This window comes from Rhineura floridana, chromosome 12, assembly GCF_030035675.1.
Source record: "Rhineura floridana isolate rRhiFlo1 chromosome 12, rRhiFlo1.hap2, whole genome shotgun sequence".
NCBI classification, from domain to species: domain Eukaryota; kingdom Metazoa; phylum Chordata; class Lepidosauria; order Squamata; family Rhineuridae; genus Rhineura; species Rhineura floridana.
Genome location: NC_084491.1, coordinates 7,688,479 through 7,713,494, shown reverse-complemented (window position 1 = coordinate 7,713,494; position 25,016 = coordinate 7,688,479). Strand labels below are relative to the sequence as shown.

General features: G+C 46.6%; 1 protein-coding gene across 5 annotated transcripts in view; it reads left to right on the top strand.

Moving 5' to 3' along the window:
- FAM178B (family with sequence similarity 178 member B) overlaps positions 1-25,016 on the top strand; it is a 255,029-nt gene that overhangs the window by 31,775 nt on the left and 198,238 nt on the right. For all 5 annotated transcript variants that reach the window (XM_061593084.1, XM_061593082.1, XM_061593085.1 and 2 more), the window contains exon 7: positions 8,973-9,078. In XM_061593084.1, coding sequence (XP_061449068.1) covers positions 8,973-9,078 — 106 coding nt within the window. The remainder of the gene's footprint in view (positions 1-8,972; positions 9,079-25,016) is intronic.

Here is a 25,016-nt window from a genome sequence, read left to right as displayed (position 1 = left end):
CCTTGAATTGGATCTGGTGGTTCCCTGGCAATCTATGCAGCGTTTCAGGACCAGTGACACATGGTCCCATTAGGCTGCCCCACATACCCTCCTAGCAGGCACATTCTGCTCCCTCTAAAGGAGCACTTACGTATCTTGGGGGTACTCCTGCATACATCTTTGTCATTTGAGGTCCAAGTGACCTTGGTGGCTAGGAATGCCTCTTACCAACTTCCTCTGTTACACCAGCTATGGCCGTATCTGAATCAGGATAACCTGGCCACTGTTGTCCATGCATTGATAGCCCTGAGACTGGATTACTGCAATGTGCAATTTGTAGGGCTGCCCTTAGGCCTGGTCTGGAAACTCCACCTGATGCAAAATGCAGCGGCTAGACTGCTGATGGGGGCAGGTGGCAGGTGGCATGTGACACCTGCTAAAACGTCTGCACTGGCTGCCCATATCCTACTGGGTGAGGTTCAAGATTCTTGTATTGATTTACAAAGACCTGAATAACTTGGGTCTAGGGTGCCTTAATGACTGCCTGAGCCCTTATATCTCTGCCTGATCACTGAGATCATCTGGAGGACCACTGCTAGTTATTCCCTGTGTTACAGAGGCTGGACTGGCCTCAACCAGAAGTCAGGCATTTAGCGTCACTGGTCCAATGCTATGGAACACTGTTTCAGCAAAGATTCAGCAGGCATCCTCACTTTTGACTTTCAGGCATCTCTTGAAGATTTCTTTTGTGCTGACAGGCCTATGCAGATGTTTAAAATGCTTTTTGAGTAGCCAGTGCAGATGTTTTAGCAGAGGTGTCACATGCTATCAAGCCATCTGCCCCCATCAGCAGTCTAGCCGCTGCATTCTGCTCCAGCTGGAGTTTCTAGACCAGGCCCAAGGGCAGCCCTACAAATTGTTTTTGTATTGTTTTAAATGTTCTTATGTTACTGTACACTGCTCTGATGTTTTACAAGAAAGTGGTATATAAATAAATAAATAAATACATTCTCCGCTAGCTGCAGCCTTTTGTCTGTCTTCAAGAGCAGCCCCACATACAGTGCATTACAGTAGTCCAGACAGAACTACTAATCTGGAATAAAGAGTATCCTGCTTCAATGTTCACCATGGTTTCCTCAGACTAGAATTTCCAATCCAATGCAGGCCTACCCAGAAGCAAGCCCCCCTGACTTTGATGGGGTTACACTTAAGTATACAGAGTGTAAATTTTAAGTTAATTTTTTTAATATAGTGGACAGAAACACCTACTGTTCTGGAAAGTAAGTGAAAGCAATTCCCTTCTGACATCAATGTGCTATACGCACCCACATGTGTATATGTCAGACACCTACCAATTTGTTCTCAGACAGCTGAGGGAGAACTTCTTTTTCCCAAGCCATGCATACAAGAAAATAGTTTTTTTCTAGTTTATCAAATAAAACACCCCTCCTTCCAGTTATGCTGAAACTACCTAGAAAGTGGTATTTTATTTACTAAGCCAGGGAAGAGGAAATTAACAGGAAGGAAAGAACTGTGATGAGATAAAAGAATGAGGCAATTTCTAAAGGTGTCAGGCCCACATAAAATGTGGTTGAGGGCCAAATGTGGCCCCTGGCTTGCCCAGCTGCGGACTCAGGTTTCTGTAGTCCCTGGAACATCCTCAGAGATGTTTCATGTGCACTTTCCCTTCCTCCAGTGATAATCTGTTGTCTCAATGGTTATAAACGCACAGGAACTTTTGTGGGATCCACCCAAGCTTTCAGCATGTCCTGACTCCTGAGGGATCTTGGGCCGAGACTGAGCTTGTTTGCCTCTGGTTCCAGCCAAAGACCAACTGGAAGTAGTAATCCATTAAAATAAGCCAAGAGCTGCTCACTGGCCTTTATAAAAGCTCCACCCCCTCAATGCACTTGCTCGCCACATGTGTCAGGAGCTGCCAGGTCAGGAACTCACAGTTTTTGCATGGCTGCCTTCTGTGATGAGCCTCCAGGGCTACAGGTCAGAGCATGTCCTTGGGCAGTGAAGGGTTCCCAGGTACTGGAGTGGCTCTGCCCACCCAGGCTAGCCATCAACCCTTGCCAACAGGAAGGGCTATAAACAGTGGAGACTCATGGCTCCAATGTCAGTGGGGCAATGAATCCGCTCTGGATTTTAGTCCGAACTTTCAAGGAGCTGTTCAAGGCAAGTACCTCAAACCCAGTGCGGCTTCAGTGCCACACAGACATTGGAGCCACCAGTTTCCACTCCACTGGCTATAAAGGTGTTGTGTTCAATCTTGGACTTTGCCTTGGTAACAGCAGTCCTCCTGGCGCTGGCTTCTTCTGACTTAGCTAAGGATGATGGGGTGGGGAATCAGTTTGTATTTTAATAGAAACCTACATAATTTGCACTTTCCGAAACTGAAACATAGCTATCATTTGAAATGTGCACTTCTCTAAATTTTGCAGTGTGGTTCTCCAACCAAATAATGTGTGCAAAAATTCATTATAGTAGAAGTGTTGCTTGCAAACATGTGTACGTTAGGCAAAATTGCATACAAAAATATGTGTATAATAGGAGAAATTCACACTGAAATGCTGATGAATTTTGATAAGGAATCTTTTTTAAAAAATATTGCAAACGGATGCAGAAATGTGGAGGACTGAATTTAGGATTGATAAAAATGAGAAAGTGAAATTGACCGTTTGGCTTATTCCCTGTTGTGGTTCCTGGCTCTGTACTGACATCTGAGCACCCCACATGCAAGCAAGTCATATTGTTGCAAAGATGGCCGTTTTTTCCTCCTAAAACTGCTACCTTCTGATATTTCATATGTATGGAATTGGAGAGAGCCTGGAACCCCAGAAAATGCTCTGTGATGAGACCTCTAAATATAAAGGTATTGGATGAAATACCAGCTTGGGGAAAGGTCATAGAAGGGCCCTGAGTTAGGATGATGGAATAGTCAAGAAGCCTGAGGGCAGAAGAGACAGTGGGAGACAGCTGATAGTTAAGGGTGAAGAAGAATGTTTGGTAGGAATAGATGTGAAGGGGTAAACTTGTTAAGAAAAATGTAAGTTTTTGAAAACATGCTATAAGTGAGAAACAAGACAAAGATGGGGTGATCATGAGACTTTATAGACAGGCTGCCCAGGATAAGGTAAGAACACCCAAGGGAACACCTGGGGTGGAGTAGGTATATCAAGGCCTATATAAGTGACCAGTAGTAGTAATGGAGACGCATCACATCACCATCACATCACACCCAATAAAGACGGGTACATCATGACTATAATATGCCTCTGGCTTGGTAAGAGTCTTTCCCTGTTATCCAGACTGATCACCTGGATAATAGGTTGTTTCTGCCTGTATGGAAATGGTAAACCAACTGTTTTGTCTAGGTATCAGGTTAATAGTTAATAGTTTGTGTTTGTATGGCTGTGAGAGAGTAGGAATATTGCCTGTTAGGAATTATATTCAATATAAAGTGTGACTAAAGCATTTAAAACCATCTTTTGTCTCTGTTGTCTACTGGATGACTCAGGATAAGAGTGTTTATTGGAGCTGGTAACTGTCAGAGGTGCCATTGTGTAAATCAGTGCCACAGTTGGTGAAGGGTAACAACCTGGGAGAGCCCAGTAAAATTGCCTTCACTTCTGGTTGCATGCCAAGACTCTGAACCCTGGCTAGAAAGCTTCCACATGGATATACCCTCCTGTACAAGAGGACTAAGCTTCTAGCACCCCTCAAGTCCAGACACCCACTCTGTTACTTACTCTTTGACTTCTTTGTCATCGTCCCCCTCCCTAGGATACCCTTCTCTGCCATCAGTTGCCTCAGCCACAAGTTGCTGTCCTGACTGCAGAGGCGTTGCTGGGTTGTTAAAAGATTCAGGGCACAGGCCCATAGACACATTTGCACATGCTAACTTATATAGAGAGACATACATTTAGAATTTAAATGTCACAGAAGGAAAGCCAACTAATTTCCCATCCAAATCACCCCCAGTGTATTCCTCAGTTAATTTGCACACACCCACACAAACTAGTTTGCTCCAAATCCGTTTTCCTTGAATTCATATAGCATGGCTGCTCCAAATCAGTTCAGTCCTCCTTCAGTTACCTCCCCGCCAATCATTACTTCCTGAATCAGTCTCTTGATAAAGTAATATTAATTTGTTTCCCCAAATTCATATCTTACTGAATAGCACAAATCACGCATACCCATCAAGAAAAATATTCAAGGTTTTTTCTTTAAAAACACACACACACACATTCTGGGCTGTGCCACATGAGCCCACCCTAAGCACCCCCCTGCCTGCCTGTCACTTTTCCAGCTTGGATCTCCTTGAACAGAATCAGCCTTTTGGGGCTTGTGGTCCTGGCTCGGCTGATCTAATACGTACCTCAATTCAGCAAATGCAATTAGTTTCTGGCCTGGCCTATATTTAAATGCCCTCTTCATTACCTGACAAAGACTCCTTGGATTTGAGTGACACAAGACAAGTCCATATTCTCCTTGTAACTCCACGCTCATCAATCCCCTTTATGTCAAGATCCATCCTCATTCCCCTAAGGGCTGGAAGTGGGCTGGCTGGGAGGGATGAGTGATGTGAAAAGGCAGCCAGTTCAGAGGCTTCAGGGGCTTTTGAAAGGGCAGTATGAGCCCAACAGCAGGAAGTCTGGACAAGTCACTCAGCCTATTGAGAGACCCCCAGACAGACAGGAAGCAGGGCATAAGGAGACCCTGTCTGGAGTACTAGCTCATCTTTCTTTGTGACATTAAGAGCTGAGTTGCAGCTGGTTGACCCCAAAAAGTGAGGGACGCTTTGCAGAATTGACTGCCTGTGTGTTTGGGTGAAAACAGATTTAACATTTTAAGAGCAGTGGAGCCGTTCTGAAAGGTCTCTCCCCTTTTTCAGTGCAAGTCCGCCTCTTTCTGTTCCAGGGCAAGGTCTGGAAACTCAGTTCTGCCTATTTATAACCTGGGGGGAGGGGGAAGCTAGTTGCAGAAAGTCCCTCTTGGCTAGTGCCTGTGATAGCACCAAACACTTCATCCTGTGATTCCTGAAGCCCCCTTACACCCATTGATTCCTTGGTGCTGGGGGCAAAAGGAGTCATTCCTCGAGGTTTAAGGTGTGCTAGAGCCCTGACTCTCCTCCATCCAGGCCATGAAGAAAAAAATGTTTTTGCATTTTCAGTTTTGCATGTGTGAGCCTGAATGCAAACTGCATTTCAGAGAACCAGGAGCTCTTTTCTTTTCCAAATTTGCAGCCATTCCTGCTGAGGAGAAATTCATCAAATTGCCTAGACGCAGCCAGGGAGCGGAATGACAGCCCACGTGGCCTAGGGGGGAACCATCACTTTGGATCATTATGTTCTGAGCAGCTTAAATATATTTTGTCCCAGAAAACTATGGCATCAAATGCTCAAGAAAGGTTTATTTGAAAAACAGTTGCTTTCAGGGGGGCTGCTGAGCATCTTCTAAATTGTGTTTTCTCTTTAATGCGCTGCATCTTTTATTTTCACTTACAGAACTTGTACAGAAATAATGCTCTGACGGAATAGCTGGCTCAGGGGGGGGGGTTGTTTCTGGTGTTTTGTTCGTTTGTTTACAGCCAACCTGATTTAGACGGATGGATCTGTGAGACCCAGGAGAACAGAAAAGGAGGCCCGAGGGAAAGGTTTCCAGTGAAGGCTAAGCCCCTGTCCTAGCCAGCTAGCCAGCCATGTCTCTGTAAAACAGCAGGTGTCCTTTGAGCAAGGAGCAAAGTCTCTAGAGCAGGGATGGAGAACCTATGGACTACAGTTCCCATCATCCCTGGCCATTGGCCATGTTGGCTGGGCCTGACGGGGAGTTGGAGACAACAGCATCTGCAGGGCCAAAGGCTCTTATTCCCTACTACAGATATTTTGTTTGTTTGTTCACAAGATCCCTGCTGGATAAGAAAGGAGGGGGCCAAAATACAGTCACCAGATTGCCACTGATTACTGCTACTACTTTTGTTGTTATGTGCCTTCAAGTCGATTACGACTTACGGCAACCCTATGAATCAGCGAACTCCAAGAGCATCTGTTGTGAACCACCCGGTTCAGATCTTGTGAATTCAGGTCTGTGGCTTCCTTTATGGAATCAATCCATCTCTCGTTTGGCCTTCTTCTTTTTCTACTCCCTTCTGTTTTCCCCAGTATGATTGTCTTTTCTAGTGAATCATGTCTTCTCATGATGTGTCCAACGTATGATAGCCTCAGTTTCATCATTGTAGCTTCTAGTGACATTTCTGGTTTAATTTGTTCTAACACCCAATTATTTGTCTTTTTCGCAGTCCATGGTATGCGCAAAGCTTTCCTCCAACACCACATTTCAAATGAGTTGATTTTTCTCTTGTCTGCTTTTTCACTATCCAATACTACTACTACACTTATTGCCTGCCCTTTATGAGGAAGTCCCTGGGTGGGTCACACAGGGTGAAGAGGTGTGTCTTCAGAAGATGCCAGATACACCTCTGTGAGGAGGGAGTTCCAAACTTAGCAGCCGCCAAAGAGGATGCCGTCTTCCAGGCCACTACCACCACCCTAACTTCTGAGGACGGTGAAACTACCACGAGGGCCAGTCTCAAGACTCAAGAGGGTTTGTAGGGAAGGAGGCAGTCTCTCAGATATTTGGGACTTAAGTCATTTAGGGCTTTAAACACTAACATGAGCACCCTAAATTGAGCCCGGAAACAAACTGGCAACCAATGCAGCTGTTTTAAAACGGGTTACATGAGATCTAAATGGGACCCCAGCCAATAAGCCGGCTGCTGCATTTTGGACTTGTTGAACTGTGGTAACCAGGTGGGGAAACCTCTAGTATGTTCCTCCAGAGAAGAAATAGTTCTTCACTTCTTCTCACCATGGGGAACCAAAGGGTGCTGCTTTCAAAATGTCTCCGTCAGGGTTGTGGGTAGGAAGAGATGACTGCTTCACAGCCAGCTCACACTGCCAGATTGAAATTACTGCTGTGTGCTCTTTGCATATACCAGTCTTTGCCAACCTGGTGCCCTTCAGATATTTTGGCTGTGTTCCCGTTAGCCCAACATCATACAGCTGTGTTGGCTGGGGCTGATGAGAGTTGTCATCCAAAACTTCTGGAGGGCACCAGGTTGGCAAAGACTGGAATACACAGTGCTTCAGAGAACAACATAAAATAAAAACAGGTTAAGTGCCCTGAGGAGCGTACAACCTGTGGGCCTGATCTAGCCAGTTGAAACTCTTATTTATTTATTTATTTATTTATTTATTTATTTATTTAATTAAATTTATATACCGCCCCATAGCCGAAGCTCCCTGGGCGGTTCACAGCAATCAGTATCAAAATACAATAAAACACATTTTAGAACAAATTCAAACAACAGTAAAAATGGGCTTCCTTAAAATTATTAAATTTAAAACATTTATAACACATATTAAACACATATTAAACACATATTAAAACACATATTAAAACACATATTAAAATGCCTGGAAGAAGAGGAAGGTTTTAACCTGGCGCCGAAAAGATAGTAATGTTGGCGCCAGGCATACCTCATCAGGAAGACTATTCCACAATTCGGGGGCCACCACTGAGAAGGCCCTTTTTCTTGTTGCCACCCTCCGAGCTTCCCTATGAGTAGGCACCCGGAGGAGGGTCTTCGATGTTGAGGTTACCAGAGCATGGATAACTGACGTGAGGTTCTCCCTATCCAGATAGGGGCGTAGTTGGGCCACCAACCTAGAAGTGGTTGCACGCACCATGTAGGAGTTCCATTCATTTCCATGGGAAAGACAAGTATGTGGAATAAGAATTTATCACATCTCTATCCTACCCCATCCCTTCCTCCAAGGAGCCCAGTGTGGCATTGGTGAAGTCATAGAATCATAGAATAGTAGAGTTGGAAGGGGCCTGTAAGGCCATCAAGTCCAACCCCCTGCTCAATGCAGGAATCTAAGTTAAAACATCCCTGACAGGTGGTTGTCCAGCTGCCTCTTGAATGCCTCCAGTGTTGGAGAGCCCACCACCTCCCTAGGTCATTGGTTCCATTGTCGTGCCACTCTAACAGTTATGACGTTTTTCCTGATGTTTAGCCAAAATCAGGCTTCCTGTAAGTTGAACCTATTATTCTGTGTCTTCTGGAATCATTGAGAAGAGATCCTGGCCCTTCTCTGTGTGACAACCTTTCAAGTACTTGAGGAGGGCTATCACATCCTCCCTTAGCCATCTCTTGTCAAGGCTAAACATGCCCAGCTCTTTCAGTATCCCCTCAGAAAGGCCTCCACGTTTTCTCTGTAGTTTGGGAAGCCAAGGTGTGCAAGAGTCTTGGCAACACTTCTTAGTTGTGCCCTCTCTCATCTGTATTGAAATGCTCCCTCCATTAGCTGACAGAGTCAGATCAGACCAAAGGCTCACGTAGTCCCACTATTCTGTTTCCAATGGTGGGCAGCCAAATGCCCCAATGAGAAGCTCACAAGCAGGACATGAATGTGATCCTTGCCCTGTTGTATCCCCCAGTGTCTAACATGGAGTTAAACAGTCCCTGAATATGCCAGTGCTTTGCTCTCTTTTCAAATTCAATTCCATGTTTCCTTTCTGTCCCTGCAATTTAGGGGAAGCTCAGTGGTAGAGCACATGCTTTGCATACAAAGGGTCTCAGGTTCAATTCCCAGCATTTCCAGGCGCGTTGGGAAAGACTCCTGCCTGAAATCCATGAGAGCTGCTGCCAGTCAGTGTAGACAGTGCTGAGCTAGGTGGACCCAAGCTCTGTCTCAGTGTAACACAGCTTCTTATGTTCCATTCATCAGTCGCCTCTCTGCAAGAGGCTACATCTCCTAAGGGCTGGCACTACATTAACTATACAATGAGGCTGGTTTGCCAGGTCAAAAGCTAACACTGTGTCTATTAAGTCCTTAGCTGGAATGGGGTTGGAGAATAGGTAAGGTGAGGTCACAACCCTATTGGTCCTCAGCACTTAACCCCCTTCCTCTCTTTGTCTCCAGCTCTCAGTTTGCCCTCCAGATGGCGCTCCTCCAAGATGGTTTTCTTGGCTCCCTGTACCTTGGCATATCCCAGTGCCCTCATCCTGTCCTGCAGTGGCTATTCCAGGTAAGCAAAGCAGCCCGCTTGCAGGTAGCAGGGCTTGCCACTAGATGGCAACAGTGCACAAGGTGAGACTGGTTTGGGCAGCCACCATTAACCATCCTTTGTGCTCCCAGTTCAGGGCACCACTCTTGCCTCTGTCACACATAGGACCGTCTAGTGCTGCAGGCGACACTAATCAATTACCGTGATTAATCAACTAAAACGTTAATCACTGGTTTTAAGAAGCAAGTCTTGTTAATTGGGCAAGTCATTAGCCTTGTGGAACAGACGCTTTTGTGCTCAAAAAAGCAACTTTGCTTGAACAAAGGACAATTGGGGCAGGGGGGAAGGAGCGATTCTGTTTCTTCCATGCATGTCAGGACTCCATGAAAAGGATGTTCAGTGCTGCTGATGTGCCGAACAAGTCACACATCTGTTGGCTCATCCAGTGCTGCTAACAAGCTGGGGCATTTTTACTATCACAGCTAAAGGACACTCCAAGTCGACTGAGAGGCTATAACTAGATATTTCTGTCACCCTGTGCATCAGAAAAATCTGCATCCCTCTTTCTGATTTTGAGCAACAATGACAACGACAATTTCTTGGCTGCTTCTGCGAGACACCCCACCACATGCACAGCACCTTTCTCTGGGCAGGTGCCTTTGTTTCCCTGCCCTTGCACAGCCAAGGTTTCCTCCTTCCCAGCCTCCTTCCCTGCTTCCAGCTATCCATCGCCAGGATGGGTAGCTGCCCTAGAGCAGTCATAGTATTTCCATGGTGCTAATGGGGCTGCTTGTGAGGTTCGCTCGTTCAGCCTTCACTTCAGGCGTTACAGCCAGAAGCGCAGCGCAGTCCTGTGACAGCCACGTGTACATCTGTGGCAACCTTTCCCAACCAGTGTGCCTCCAGATGTTGTTGGACCACAATCTCCATCTTTCCCGACCGTTGGCAATCCTGGTTGAGGCTGATGGAAGTTGTGGTCCAACAACATCTGGAGGCACACTGGTTGGGAAAGGCTGATCTATGGTCTCCCTAAGGCCTTCCAGATTTTTTCGTCTTCTACCCAGGCTGTTCTGCTTTTTAAACCAGGAATAGGAAACATGTGGCTCTCCAGATGTTGGTGGACTCCCATCATCCCTGAACATTGGCTATGCCTGCTGGGGCTGCTGGGAGTTAGAGTCCAGCAACATCTGGAAGACCATGGGTTCCCCTCCCCTGTTTGAAACAGCTGCATGACCAACAGAAGTCTGGGAGGCAATTTCTGCTTGTCACTTTGATGCTAAAAGCACTATTGAATTGCTAGGGGCAAAAGTGGCTCTCCTGCTCTTCTGAGACAGTGAGAGAGCATCACATTGGTAATTCTAGGGCAGGCCATTGTCAGTGCAACGTGTAAAACTAGCCCTTACAGCAGAGAGACCTGTGGCCCTCCTGATTAGGGTTGCCAGGTTCATGGCCTGAGACTGATCTTGTATCTTTAGGAGAAGAGAAAGTCAGCCGAGTGCAGGTGTTCTTGCAACCCTGTAATGGGGAAAACCACAAGGTGGAATTCTCCCTTCCCCCTGCATAACTTTTAAAGATACAGAAGACGTCTTAGTTGCCAGGCCCAGCCTCCAAGAGGTCTTCTGTGTCTTTAAAAGTTGTGCAGGGGGAAGGGAGAATTCCACCTTGTGGTTTTTCTCATTACAGTGTTGCAAGAACACCTGCACTTGGCTGACTTTCTCTTCTAAAGATACAGGATCAGTCTCAGGCCATGAACCTGGCAGCCCTACTCCTGATATTCCTGGGCTCTCAACTCCTATCAGCATGATCAATGGTCCGGAGTCTCCTGGCTGAAATCCCGGAGAGCCACTGCCAGTCAGGGTTGGCAGTGCTGAGCTAGATGGACCAGCAGTCTGGCTTGGAGTGATGGGAGTTGTCTTCTGGAGAGCCAGGGGTTAGTCACCTCTGCCTGATTAGGGTCTATGACATTGTTCATTTGGCAGAATTGATGGGTGTAAGGGTGAAGGTGGAAAGAGGCAACCATTCTAGAGCTGTCAGGCTGCTTTGAAGCACTCTGTGTTCAAAACATACAATTTCTCAGGCTGAGCTCTGGAAAACGAAAAATAGTTCTGTAACTACAGACATAGTGGAGTCATCGCAGGCGCGCTGTAATGAATTCGCTAGGCACTTCCAGGATAAAATATCTTGCATCCGCAGACTCCAATGTTGTAGCAGTTGAATCGAATGAGGTGTCCAGCACACAGTCTTGTCCTAATTTTTTGGATGAGTTTCAGCTAGTACAGCTTGAGGACGTTGACAAGGTGCTTGGACTGGTGCGTGCGACCACTTCTAAGTTGGATCCTTGCCCTTCTTGGCTAATAAAAGCTAGCAGGAATGAAACAGCCGGCTGGGCCAGGGCAGTGATTAATGCTTCATTGCGGGAGGGAGTGGTCCCTGGCCTCCTGAAAGAGGCGATAGTAAGACCGCTTCTGAAGAAAACGTCCCTGGACCCAGAAAATCTTAACAAATATAGGCCGGTGGCTAATGTGCCATTCCTGGGAAAGGTCCTCGAACGAGTGGTTGCCTACCAGCTCCAGACACTCTTGGATGACACCGATTATCTGGATCCATTTCAGTTGGGTTTTAGACCCGGTTTTGGCACGGAGACAGCCTTGGTCGCCCTGTACGATGACCTTTGTCAGGAGACAGACAGGGGGAGTGTGACCCTGCTGATTCTCCTTGATCTCTCAGCGGCTTTTGATACCATCGACCATGATATCCTTCTGGGACGACTCACTGATTTGGGAGTGGGCGGTACTGCGTGGCACTGGTTCTGCTCCTACCTGGTGGGTCGTCTCCAGAGGGTAGTACTTGGGGAGCATTGCTCAGCACCCTGGGATCTCCAGTATGGAGTCCCGCAGGGGTCAGTTCTGTCCCCCATGCTCTTTAATATCTATATGAAGCCGCTGGGTGCGGTCATCAGGAGTTTTGGAGTGCGTTGCCATCAGTACGCTGATGACACGCAGCTCTACTTCTCCTTTTCATCTTTCTCAGGTGAGTCTGTCGACGTGCTGAACCGATGTCTAGCTGCGACAATGGACTGGATGAGAGCTAACAAACTGAGGCTTAATCCAGACAAGACTGAGATGCTGCTGGTGGGTGGTTCTCCTGACAGGATGGGGGATGTTCGACCTGTTCTGGATGGGGTTGCACTCCCCCTGAAGGAACAGGTTCGTAGCTTGGGAGTTCTTTTAGATCCATCCCTGTCACTCGAGGCTCAGGTAGCCTCGGTGGCACGGAGTGCTTTTTACCAACTTCGGCTGGTGGCCCAGCTACGCCCCTGTCTAGACAGAGAGAACCTCGCTTCAGTAGTTCATGCGCTGGTAACCTCGAAATTAGATTACTGCAATGCGCTCTACGTGGGGCTGCCTATGAAGACGGTTCAGAAATTGCAGCTTGTGCAGAATGCAGCGGCCAGACTACTAACGGGGACCAGACGGTTCGACCATATAGCACCGATTCTGGCCCGCCTGCACTGGCTGCCTATTTGTTTCCGGGCCCGGTTCAAAGTGTTGGTTTTGACCTATAAAGCCCTACACGGCACAGGACCACAATACCTGTTGGAACGCCTCCCCCATTATGAACCTGCCTGTACACTACGCTCATCATCAAAGACCCTCCTCCGAGTTCCTACTCATAGGGAGGCTCGGAGGGTGGCAACGCGGAAGAGGGCTTTTTCTGTGGTGGCCCCCGAACTGTGGAACGATCTCCCAGAGGAGATACGCCTGGCGCCAACGTTACTATCTTTTCGGCGCCAGGTTAAAACTTTTCTCTTCACCCAGGCTTTTTAATATGTTTAGTATGCGTTGACATTGTTTTTAACTTTTTAACATTTTAAACTTTTAATCTGTTTTATATTGTTACATGTTTATTGTATTTTTTGATGTTTCTTGTCTTGTGAACCACCCAGAGAGCTTCAGCTATGGGGCGGTCTATAAGTTTAATGAAATAAATAAATAAATAAATAACTCTGAAGCAGAAATGGGTTGTGAATGATTGGCAATGATTAGCTTGACCCCCTCCCCCCGCTGTGATGTCACTGTGAAACCTCCTCATTACCCCACAGCAACTTTGCCCTTTAAAAATGTAGACTATTTTCTTCAGTTACTTATTAAGGTGACAAATATATAGATGTTCATGCAGTGCTTTTTAAAAAAGAGTAAAAAGTGGACAAGCTGCATGAAAAGCATTTGAGGAGGGTTAGGATTGACGACTGTGCCGGAATTACATGTCTGTCATTCAAGTTGCAAAGTGGGAAGGAAAACGAGCTTACCCCATGGCTCAGGAGCATGCCTGGGAGCTCTTTTTTAAACATTATGTCTGAGTTCTTCACCCAGAAACCGCTTTCCTGTCCTAACTCAGGACTTGTCTACACCACAGTCACTTATGATGATGCAGCTTTAATTTCCCGCCCTTTCTGCGAGGTGTTTGATTTCTAAAACCTCCTAAGCCTGAGCAACTTCTCTGCAATCTTTTTGCTGCTCAGATTTTCTTTTTGCATCCTGACTGACTTCTCCCCTTCCCCCATTCCAGCTCTTTGATCCTCCAACTTGCTCCCAGCAAAGCCTGCCTAAGTTGCCTATTGCTCACTTGAAGTCCTGCTCAAGTCTTCTCTTCTGGTTTCTGAGTTTTCGCCAGATTCTCCCTGCATGTTCCTGGGTTCTTGTTTTTCCTGTAACCATGAGGAATAGAAACTTCACTTTAAAGCAACAGCTTCAGGTTCTCAGGATGCCAAATTTTTGTCATACAAGATGGTGAAATTTTGGTGCCTATCCAAAGTTACAGGTATTGAACACAGCCACTATTATTTGCAGCATGGCTGGGAAAAAGGGAGCTTTCAGAGTCTGAAATGTCACTGACGGGACTTACTTTAAAGTCCCCAAACAGTGATCAGTAAGCCCTGTAGGCTTGATGTGTCCAAGATTACTTATGGTCCAGGCTGTTTTCCAACACAGAAGCATGGCAACGTTTGGAGAGCCTTACTGTATCAGAGAGGTTTGACTAGCCTAGCATTCTGTTTCCAGCAGTGAGTAGCCTGATATCTCTGGGAAGAAGCCAAAGCAGACCATGAAGGCACAAGCCCTCTCCCCTTTTTTCCTATCCTTACCACAGGTATTTGAAAGGCAGACTGCCTCTCCACATGGTGGTTCCACTTATCTGTCATGACTACTAGTAGACATTGATAGACCTCTCCTTATCAAGCTTTTTTTAGTCCTATTTTAAAGCTACCTATGATCCCTCCAGACTGGTGTGGGTTTTTTTGCAGGTATATCCTGCAACATAGAGAGCCAGTATGGTGTAGTGGTTAGAGTGTTGGACTATGACCTGGGAGACCAGGGTTCGAATCCCCACACAGCTATGAAGCTCACTGGGTGACCTTGGGCCAGTCACTGCCTCTCAGCCTCAGAGGAAGGCAATGGTAAACCACCTCTGAATACCGCTTACCATGAAAACCCTGTTCATAGGGTCTCTATAAGTCGGGATCGACTTGAAGGCAGTCCATTTCCATTCATTCTGCAACATGTCATTGACACAATAATGGTGCATTAGTAGTATATTTATACTGGACTGTCCATATATCATTCTGCTTTATTAACTATTCTGTGATGAGTTTCCAATGTTACTGCATTATTGACGTAAGGGGGCACCCTTCTCCCCAACCTGGTGCCCCCCAGATTTTTTTACTACCTTAGAACAGCTGTGCTGGCTGGGGTGGATGGAGGTTGTGGTCCAAACCATAGGTTCATTCCATCAGCTCTGCTGAAAGAGCAGCTGCATCTGGCACCTCCTGCCCTTGAACGGTTTCCAGCTGGTCATTATAAAAAGTACTATTTAACTTTAAAAATGATCCCTGAGTGTGCTTTGCCCCCCTCTTGACTTCCTCGTCCCTTTTTCCTTTTGTGTCGTGTCTTCTGGACTGTAGGCCTGCAAGGTGGGACTGTCGTGTTTTAATTGATTGGACGTAAGGTACACTGGGAGCCTTTTTGGCTGAAGAGTGGGGAACAAATTCTTCCACCTCTTAGTCATTTTAGTGTCCCTTTTCCACCCGATTTCTAGCCCATGCTCAAAGATGGTGCCGTTTTGAGTCACCTAGATGCTTTGAGGGCTGCAAGCAGAAATGAAGGCCACTTTCTCTTTGCCGGTTAGCTCCTGGAGCCCTTCTGCACATCCACCAACCCCTGGCTCGCTTCCAGCTCTCCCTGGCCAGGGGACTGCCTTTTAAATAAATTCTACACCTCCCTTTCCTTCCTTCCTCACATCACATCCCACCAGATAATAATGCCGTGCATTTTTAGAGTCCTCTTCCTGCTCCCAGCACTTTGGCAGACTCTGTCTCTTGGCACCCCAAGGACATAGGCAAGCTGCATTGCTTCAACTTTCATCAGTGTGGCAGATGCCGATGTGGGTGGTACGGTGGTTAGAGCGCTCCTTCTTTCTCTCTCTCTCGCACACACATACCACATAGCAAGTGTGGTGTAGTGGTTAGAGTGTTGGGCTAGAACCTGGGAGACCTGGGTTCAAATCCTCACTCAGCCATGAAGCTAACTTTGGGCCAGTCACTCTCTCTCAGCCAAAGCTATATAGTAATTATTTCTAAATTTACATATATACATATAAATCAGCTAATTAAGGTCATGCATCCAATTCCTTTTGGCCAGGTGAGCCTGAGCAGGTGTTGTTGGCCTGCACAACTTTCTCATGAATATTTGCTGTGGAAGGACATTCCACCTGAAAAACCTGGAGAGCCACTGCCAATCAGTGTACACAATATAGAGTTAGGTGGGTCAGCTAAGGAGATGCTGGAGTTTTGTGTGCTACAGTGGTTCCCAAACCTTTTCCCCCACAGACCACTTGAAAATTGCCAAGAGTCGTGGCGGACCATGTAATGATCCCCCCCCCGCCTTTTGTGGCAATTGTAATGCAATTGCTGTGATAGATGCTGGATGATTTTTAATTGTATTTTATGGCTTCTTTCGTTACCTGTAGAATTCAGATTTGTAAGTGATCTTCACAGACATACCACAGAATGAGGCTCATGGACCACTGGTGGTCTTCAGTGTAGGGAGATAATTCTGATTGCTGAACGGGGTTCAGAGTGTAAGAGTAGACAACTGATGCTCCTGAGGCTTACCCCAGGACCAGTGTCACCTCCAGGGTTTGGAGGCCCTTGGGGCAAGATACTCTCAGTGAGGCCCCTCCCTGAGTGGGTGCCCTTTCTCTCTTGGACCCAACCTCTACAACCACCCAGAGGGAGTGTCCCAGGAAAGTGAAGGATGCAGCTCAGCCTCCTCTCTCTCTGGTCACCATTTGCCTGTTGGGAGAGGGCACGGGAACAGGGAAACAACTGCAAGGAAAAGCAGCAGAAGGGGCCAGGAGCCTTTAAGGGTTGACAGTGGCCCCCTTGCAAGGGTGCAACCCTTAGCACAGGGGTGGGGAACTGGATCTGGTTGGCAGGCCAGATCCTTATCTTCCCCTCTCCCCTCCTCCCCGTGGGCCAAACTTGACAGGTGAGTGGGGCTCCCTGCCTAGAAGCCAAACCCCTGACATCACCGTGGTGTTATGTGACCCAGTCTTGCATACCTCCGCACGGTGCGCATGCAAGGCCTGACCACCAACCATGCAGCTGATTGGCAGTGCCTGCAAACCCCCTTTTGGTCCATCTGCGTCTTTAGCTGCCCCATGCCTGACCTCATATCTGACATGAGGTGTGAAGCAGATGGGTGTGGCTTGGCCAAAATACCCTCACAGGGCAGATGAGGAGGCCTGGTAGGCCCAGTTAGGCCTGAGAGCCAGAAGTTCACCTATGGCGTAGCAGGGGCCCAACAACATCTGTCCCTGACTCTGGGGCCCTGGCCATTTTGCCCTAGGGCTCTCTCATAGGCCAAGGGCTCTGTAAAGCTGCTCCCCTTGGTGATTCTCTGTCAGAGTGCTCCCAGTTGTACCTCAAGAGTACAGGATTTTAAAAAAGCAGGAGGGCAGAACTGACAGCGCCTCTCCTGGAATTCACATAAGGGGTATGCAGTTAGAGACTGTGTAGCTACCATCCCTTTCAAGCACCTTTAAAGCACGTGACTTCCCCCAAAGAATCCTGGGAATTGCCGTTCGTTGAGATTGCTGGGAGATGTAGCTGTGTGAGGGCCTTTCTCCAGGTGCCCTCTCTGAGGGAGGCTCATCTTCAGAGAATCGGTAAAAATTAGCAGAGTTTAGTGGAGTGTAGCTTGCTCAACATCTCTGCGCAGCAGAGTGTGTGTGGTTTACCTGAGAGAAAGCAAGTTTTTGCCTTGCTTTGCATCACTGAGGCTTTAGATTTAGTAAAATAAGAAAATATTCCTTTATTAAGGCACACTTGATAGGAAAGGCTTTAGTCTTAGCTAACTAACTAAGTTGGAGGCCCAATGGCCAGGCTTGGTTGTTGCCCTCATGCTTCAGGGGAGAGAACAAAGGCAAAAGATGTCTGCTGTCCTGTGGCAGGTCCAAGGAGGAGGAAAAAGGGAAGGATGGAAGTGGGGTCAGCTCGCTGAGAGTATCAGTTTGCAGTGGGAGGAAGACAGGCAGAGGAACACAGGTAAGGATAGGCAGCCTAGCCCTCTGGAGGACCCCCTCTCTATCTCCTCTTAGGCACGCAAAGAGAACCAACCAGGAGTTGCTCTTGTCACACTTCCAGCAGCTTGGAGGGTGGTGACAAGGGTCTGCCTGGTGCCTTCATTGACATATTTTTGGCGCCAGGTAAAGACAACCTTTTCCCAGGCTTTTGACATGCTAAGATGATATTGTTTGTTATTAGTATGCTGACAGAGCTTCCTGTGACTCTTAAGGGGGTTGTTATTGTTTTGTTATTGTTTTCTTTTGATAGTATATATTTATGTATGTTTCCAAGCTCGATTCAAGGTGCTGGTTTTAACCTATAAAGCCTTACACGGCTTGAGACCACAATGCCTGATGGAACGCCTCTCCTGACATGAACCCACCCGTACACTATGTTCAAGATCAAAGGCCCTTCTCCGGGTGCCTACTCAGAGGGAAGGATGGCAACAAGGGAGAGGGCCTTCTCAGTGGTGGCCCCAAAATTATGGAATGATCTTCCTGACGAGGTGTGCCTGGCGGCAACACTTATCTTTTCAATGCCAGATCAAGACTTTTCTGCTAGGCATTTTAGCATGTGTCTTAAATTGCTTTTTAAATATGTGTTTTTTAAATTTGTGTATTTATTTTTAATGTTTTTAATTGCTGCAAACCGCCCAGAGAGCTTTGGCTATGGGGCGGTATATAAATACAATAAATAATAATAAATAATAATTTATTTGTATTTTTAACAGTGTTGTAAGTCGCTTGGAGACCTTCGGGTAACAACTGACTAACAAATCATCATTATCATCTTCATTTGTTCCCATGCTTCTTTGTGGGATGTCATGTGCTTTAAATTAATGGTGTGTATGCAGCCTAAGAGCCCTTTGCTTGTATCTTGTTCACTGAATTTATTTATTTATTATTTGATCTATATCCCGTCCTTCTTCCCAGCAGGAGTCCAGGGCGGCAATTAATGAGAAGTGGGCCACAGCCTCCTTCTCTTGCTGTTCATGCTGGAGAGGAGGAGGTTAAAAGAGCCCTTTGCCTGTGTCTTAATGTGGGCAACCATGAGCCAGTGAGTGAGGTCGATGTTGCTGGCCTTGCAGCCATGGCTCAATTGTCAACCTGATCATAATTGCTTTTGCAGGTGACTTGGATGCTTCATGTTGGGTTACCTGCAAGCAGGACATTAGCAATGCTGATCCCCATGTCGAAGGATATTATCAGGTCAAATATAGCTGCATGATCAGCCTGGGGTATGGAGTGGACGGTGATGCTTATGTCGCACACCCCAATGCTATGAAACCGCTTCTGTGAGATTTTTCTTGTTTGTAGGAGCTGCTTCCTGTTTTAGGGAGCTGAACTCTATAATAACCATGAGAGTTGTTTATTTAGTCAGTAATTGCCAGTAAAATTTCGTGGGTGGGGACGGATGCCCGGTGCATTTGAGGAAAGTAGATAATGTTGATGGGGAAGGCTCCAGGCTGCCACTTGAAATATCTGAAAGTGTTCCAATGTCCAAAATTTCCCCCGCATATGAAAAAGTTCATCCTCCAGGAAGAAGCTAAGTTTTACATATGCAAGGAAATATTTATGCAGGGTGCTTTCAGGCAAATAAACCGTCATGCATTCTTAGGTGAAGGTGGAACAGTGCAAGCCTAGGGGGGCTGTAATGCACCCTCTTCCTCAGTGTTTGAATTGCCTCTGGGGCACTTCCTCTGATGCATTTCTTCTCATATGCTGCTCGCTGCTGTTATAAGTCATAATTCCAGTACTATGTTTGGTGGGCAAGGAGCATTTTAAGTTCATTGTGTAGGTGTAATTTATGTGGCTGCTAAGGGTTCATGCATCTTAATCCAGAAGGGACTGCAACAATGATGTTGTTTCTCCTACACAACTCCAGGCATAAAATTTCCCCCCACTGTTCCGTGCATTGAGACCATTAAACCTTAATGACTCATGAGGTGAACCAGGGAGCGCAAAGCATTTTGCTTCTCTGGTAGATCGATGCAAAGAGTCAGTGAGGCTCAAGGTCAGTGCTGGCACTAGGGTGACAGGCAACTGGTGCCTTCTTCACGCATTACTGGCGAAAGGCAAGCACACAAATGTGCTTGCTAGGTTCACCTCCTGCCCACTGTTACAATAACTTTTATTACATTTGTATCCCAGCTTTCTTCTAAGGTGGCATACATGGTTCTCTCCATCCCCATTTTACCCTCACAACAACCCTGTGAGGTAGGTTAGTGAGAGATAGTGACCGGCTCAATCAGGGCCGGCACCAGGCATGCCAGGGCCCTTGGACACCAGCCTGCCCCGGCACCCGCATGCACACCCCACCTACCTATCTTTCCTTTGAATTGAATGCTGCCCGCGCTGTGCGTGCCTGCCTGCCATCAACCAAGATGGCAGCCGAGGCTTCCCTAAGGGGCTGATGTCTCTGCTGCCATCTTGGTTGATGACACACATGCATTTACTTCAAGGGAGAGGTAGGTGGGGCATGCAGGCGGGTGTTGCAGGCCTGCTCGGTAGTAGAGGGGTACCGGGGAACTCCCTCTCTGCAATCCGCAGCAGGGTCGGGAGCCAACGCTGCCGCAGATCGTGGAATGAAATGCTACCCACCCTCCCTAAGGAGGGGCCCTCAGCCAGGGCCCGACCTGGCCGCCCTCTGGCACTGGGCCTGAGCCCAGTGTTACCCAGTGAGCTTAATGGGACTGAGTGGGGACCGCCAAAAAAGAGGAAATGCATCCTCAACAGAGAAGGGGGGAAAAAAGAGGACACATTTGTGGAAACATTTATTTATTATTACACTTATATCCCACCTTTCCTACATGGAGCTCAAGGCTGCGTACAAAAATGGTTCTCCCCATCCTGATTTTGTCCTCACAACAACCTGGTGAGGTAAGTTAGGCTGAGAGACTGTGACTGGCCCCAGGTTCACCCAGTGAGCTACATGGCTGAGTGGGGATTTGAACCTGGGTCTCCCAGGACCCAGTCCAACCCTACACCACACTGGTTAATTTATACTTGTAGATGCAAATTTAGAAATAATTACTATAATTTCAATAGAAATGCTATCCTTGCCTCCTTGGCGGAGGAAACGGTGGCCATTGTGCCTGGTCTCCAGGTGCCAATTGTGGATGGGCAACTGCAAGGCTCCCCTTGCTCTCTCTTCTTGGGATGCCTTAGCATTAAACTGCCCTTGAGGTAGAGGAAAAACTCTGGTCCGTGCACTAATCATCTCTCACCTTGACAATGGCCATCTTCCCCCTCTTGTTTGGTGCTGTCTCACCAGGGATGTCATTCTGATGGTAGTGATCATCTGTGGGTGATGCAAAAAAACTTGTATGCATGAACAGCAGTATGTCCACAAATAAACCGCTGTGTGAAAGCTCCCTATGACTTAAGAACATAAGAAGGCACATCTAATCCAGCATCCTGTTCTCACAGTGGCCAACCAGATCCCAGTGAGAAGCCCATACACAGGACATGGGTGCAAAAGCAGCCCTCTCCCCACTTGTGAACCCCAGCAGCTCACGGCTGTTAGCTGTTAGATGCCTTATCCTCTGTGAATTTGTCATCATTCCTGACCATTGGTTATGCTGACTGAGGCTGATGAGAGTTGGAGTCCAGCAATGTCTGGAAGGCCATAACAGAATGTGCAGAATGTAAGCCTGTTAAGGTAGAGGCTTGCCCTCTCATACTTTGAAAATGCACAGAGATCAGGAGTGGCTCACCTGTGACCTCTGGATATTTCTGGGTGTCCAGCTCCCCTCAGGCCCAGGCAGCAGGAGCAATATTCATGGATGATGGAAACTAGCCCGGCTACATCTGGAGGTCACAGATTAGCCACTTCTGACATAGACTGCGCTATATGTAAATAAATAAGAACACTGAAATACTGGAAGAGAACTGACAACATAATTAACCAAAATTCTCACTTCATTGTTAAAAGACAAAGAAGCCTTATTAATTTTGTTACCTTTCCCTTTTACAGTGACACAACTGAGCCAAATTAGCCTCAGCAGAAACACAAGTGTGCCCTGACCTTGCAGCCTCACCAATTAAAACTTGCCCTTCCCCTTTCAGGTTGGCCTCTCTACATCAGTGTGGTTGATAAGCAGGTTTGAAATTTCAGCCCTGCTTTAAGAAATGTGTAGGCAGCAGATTGAATACAAAAGAAAGTACTTCTTCGTACAGTGGACAAAGTCCTGTCAAACTCCCTGCCACTGGGAAGCTTTGAAAGCTGCTGGCAACGGTCATAAGCGACTGTAAACAGCAATACGTACAGGAGAGATTCGTCCTTTACTGCTTAATAGATGTATCATAAATGCATTGTTAATATCTTCCGTTAATTTATTATTCTAAATATTACACTGTTGCTGGTGGTCCGATGCATCGTTATACCTGTGGAAAATGTGAAGCTGCTTATACTGAGTCAGACTATTTGTCCACCTAGACCTCACCTGCTGAGATTAAGCTTGAAAGAAGTATCTGTTGTAGCCAATATAATAGGTTGCTCTGTGTGTGTGTGCTCACACGCACAGTGCCCCCAACAGTTTCTCTGATTTGCAAATGTGCCCAAAAAGGTTGTTGCTTCTGGGCTAACCCAGTCCTGGCTACTCTGACTGGCAGCTGATAAGCCCCTGTCCAAGGCTGGGTTTTCCCCCAGCCCTGCCATGTGAGATCCTTTTAGCTGCAGATGCTAAACTCCTTCAAATGCAGAGGTTGAATTTGAGATGTTCTGAATGCAAAGCATGTGTTCTGACTACTGAAGACTGGAGATTAGTAAGAAGTGTGCGGCTATTACCGTGACATGTTGCTAGTGCGCTCCCTTAGGGCACATGATGAGCCAGTAGCAATGACTGAAGAGAGCCTGACCTGAGCCATGTTCAGACATAATATTGGCCATTAACTATGGTTAGGCAAATTAGTTTGTGCACAAGCTGCATGATAAGGGCACACAAGCTGAGCACTCCTGCTTTCCTCCTGCCCTGACTTCCTCCCAGCAGGGAAACAAATCATGGGATGACTGACTTAGCATTTCATCTGCACCAGTACTCATAATTGGCTGGGAGAGACAAACCACAAGCCAGTCATTCAACAACTTTTTTCTTGCTTGGGAGAAAGCAGGAGCAAAGCGGGAGTGAGCCTGTGTGCCCTCATGTATAGCTCATGCACAAACTAGTTTGTCTAACCATAGTTAATGGCCAGCATTCTGTTTGAACATGGCCCCAATTGTGGCAGCTGTTCCACGTGGCTGGCATGCTGGTTTTGTGTTCCGTGTTCAGACACTAGTTGCTTCCAGATGACCTGTTTATTCAGCATTTACCCTGATTCGTCTGCGCAAAGTTTGCAGGGAGGTTAGATGTCGCTGGCTGTTCACTGAACTTTCATTCTGATTTGTTTGCGAGGAGGTTAGATGACGTTGCAGTACGCAAATGTTATCCCATGCTTTCCAATGCATGTTCCCATCACGTTCCTTTTTGCATAAAGTCTGGTTTTGAAGGGAAAGGGGGCTTGTTGCAGAAGAGGTCAAAATAAATTTTAACTGAGCAATCTGAATTTGCCGGTATGTGATTGAATCACATCTGAAAATAGTGACAGTCTGTGCACACACCATACATTTAGAGCATATGACTTCCCCCATATAATCCTGGGAACTGTAGTTTATTAAGGATGCTGGAAACTGTAGCTCTGTGAAGGGTAAACTATACTTCCCAGGATTCTTTAGGGGAAGCCAATTAAATGTGCTTTAAAGGTATTGTATGCACACAGCCACAATCTGGAAGTCCCCACCGTGGCCAGAAACCTCTGCTGCTGGCAGTGTGCTCTCTATCTGCTTGACACCCCATTCCACACTCTAGTGATGGGACCTGAATAGGTGTTTTTGGAATGTTATTATAGCCTTTCAAACTATCCAAGGGCCCTTCCAGACTAGGGATGGAAATATCTGTCAGTTTGGGTTCTCAGTTTCTCATTTTGACAGTCTTAAATTCAGTTCTCCACATTTCTGCAGCAATCTACATTTTATTTTTTTTAATCTGCATGAAAATTCTCCAGCATTTTAGTGCTAATTTCTCCTAACAAATATATTTTTGTACAGTTTTGAGTAATATACACATTTTTGCAAGCTGTTCTTCCTGCTATAATGCATTTTTGCATGTCATTTTCACTTCATATATTCATTTTTAGGCATACTTTCCCCCAATATATACATTGTTTGGGCGACGAATTGCCTCACAAAATTCAAATAAGTGTGAATTTTAAAGCATATGTTTTAATTCTCACATTGTTTCAGAAATTGCAAATTTGACAGATTCAGCTTGAAATGTGAACAGAATTGAAGTTCTCACCCATCCCTATTCCAGATGTCCTTTTTATTGTGCATTCATGAGGCATTGTGCTCCTGATGGTGTTTGGCCAGATATACGTGATCCTGCTTTCAATACTGTTTGCCCCAGCAAAAGTTTTGGGGTGGACATACTGCTTCGTTTCCACTCAGTGCATCTTCTGTAACTTTCTGATGAAATCCTCTTATTTTTTATACTACAGTTCTGGTGCATTTCATGTCCCACTTACATTGCACTATAGCACAAAAATGCCCCTCCGTATGGTGATGATGAGGTCACATTGCAGAACAACTAATAAAGTGGAGTGAGGTGTGGACAGTCTGGTATAAATCCACCACTAATGCATTATTATTGCATCAATGATAAAGGTAAAGGTGTCCCCGCAGTTATAGTGTGAGTCGTTTCCGACTCTTAGGGTGACATCTTGCGACATTTACAAGGCAGACCGTATATATGGGGTGGGATTGCCAGTTCCTTCCCCGGCCTTTCTTTATCCCCCAGCGTATGCCGGGTACTCATTTTACCGACCATGGATGGATGGAAGGCTGAGTGGACCTCGACCCCTTTTACCGGAGATTCGACTTCCTCCTTCCATTGGAATCGAACTCCGGTCGTGAGCAGAGCTTCGGCTGCGTTACCGCCGCTTACCACTCTGCGCCATGGAGGATCTGCATCAATGATATAAACCCACAAAAAAGCACCAGTCTGGAGGGACCCCAAGGTAGCACTACAATGAGGCATATTTGGGGTGCTGTTAAAGGCAGCAATGCAGGAGGCAAGCAAATGTGGACCATGGGGCTCAGTCCGATGGAACATGATCCTGCATATGCCTCCTTGAAATGAACGAGCTGTGCAAGGACACTTCTTCCACAGCTCTCTTTTGTCTCAGTGAGGCTCAGACGGGAGAACTTCCGACTGGACTGAGCCCGAGTTAATTAGTGGGTAGTGGGCAGTGTGCCATTTTGGGTTTTCTGCACCAGGTATTAAAATGCCTCATGCCTCGCT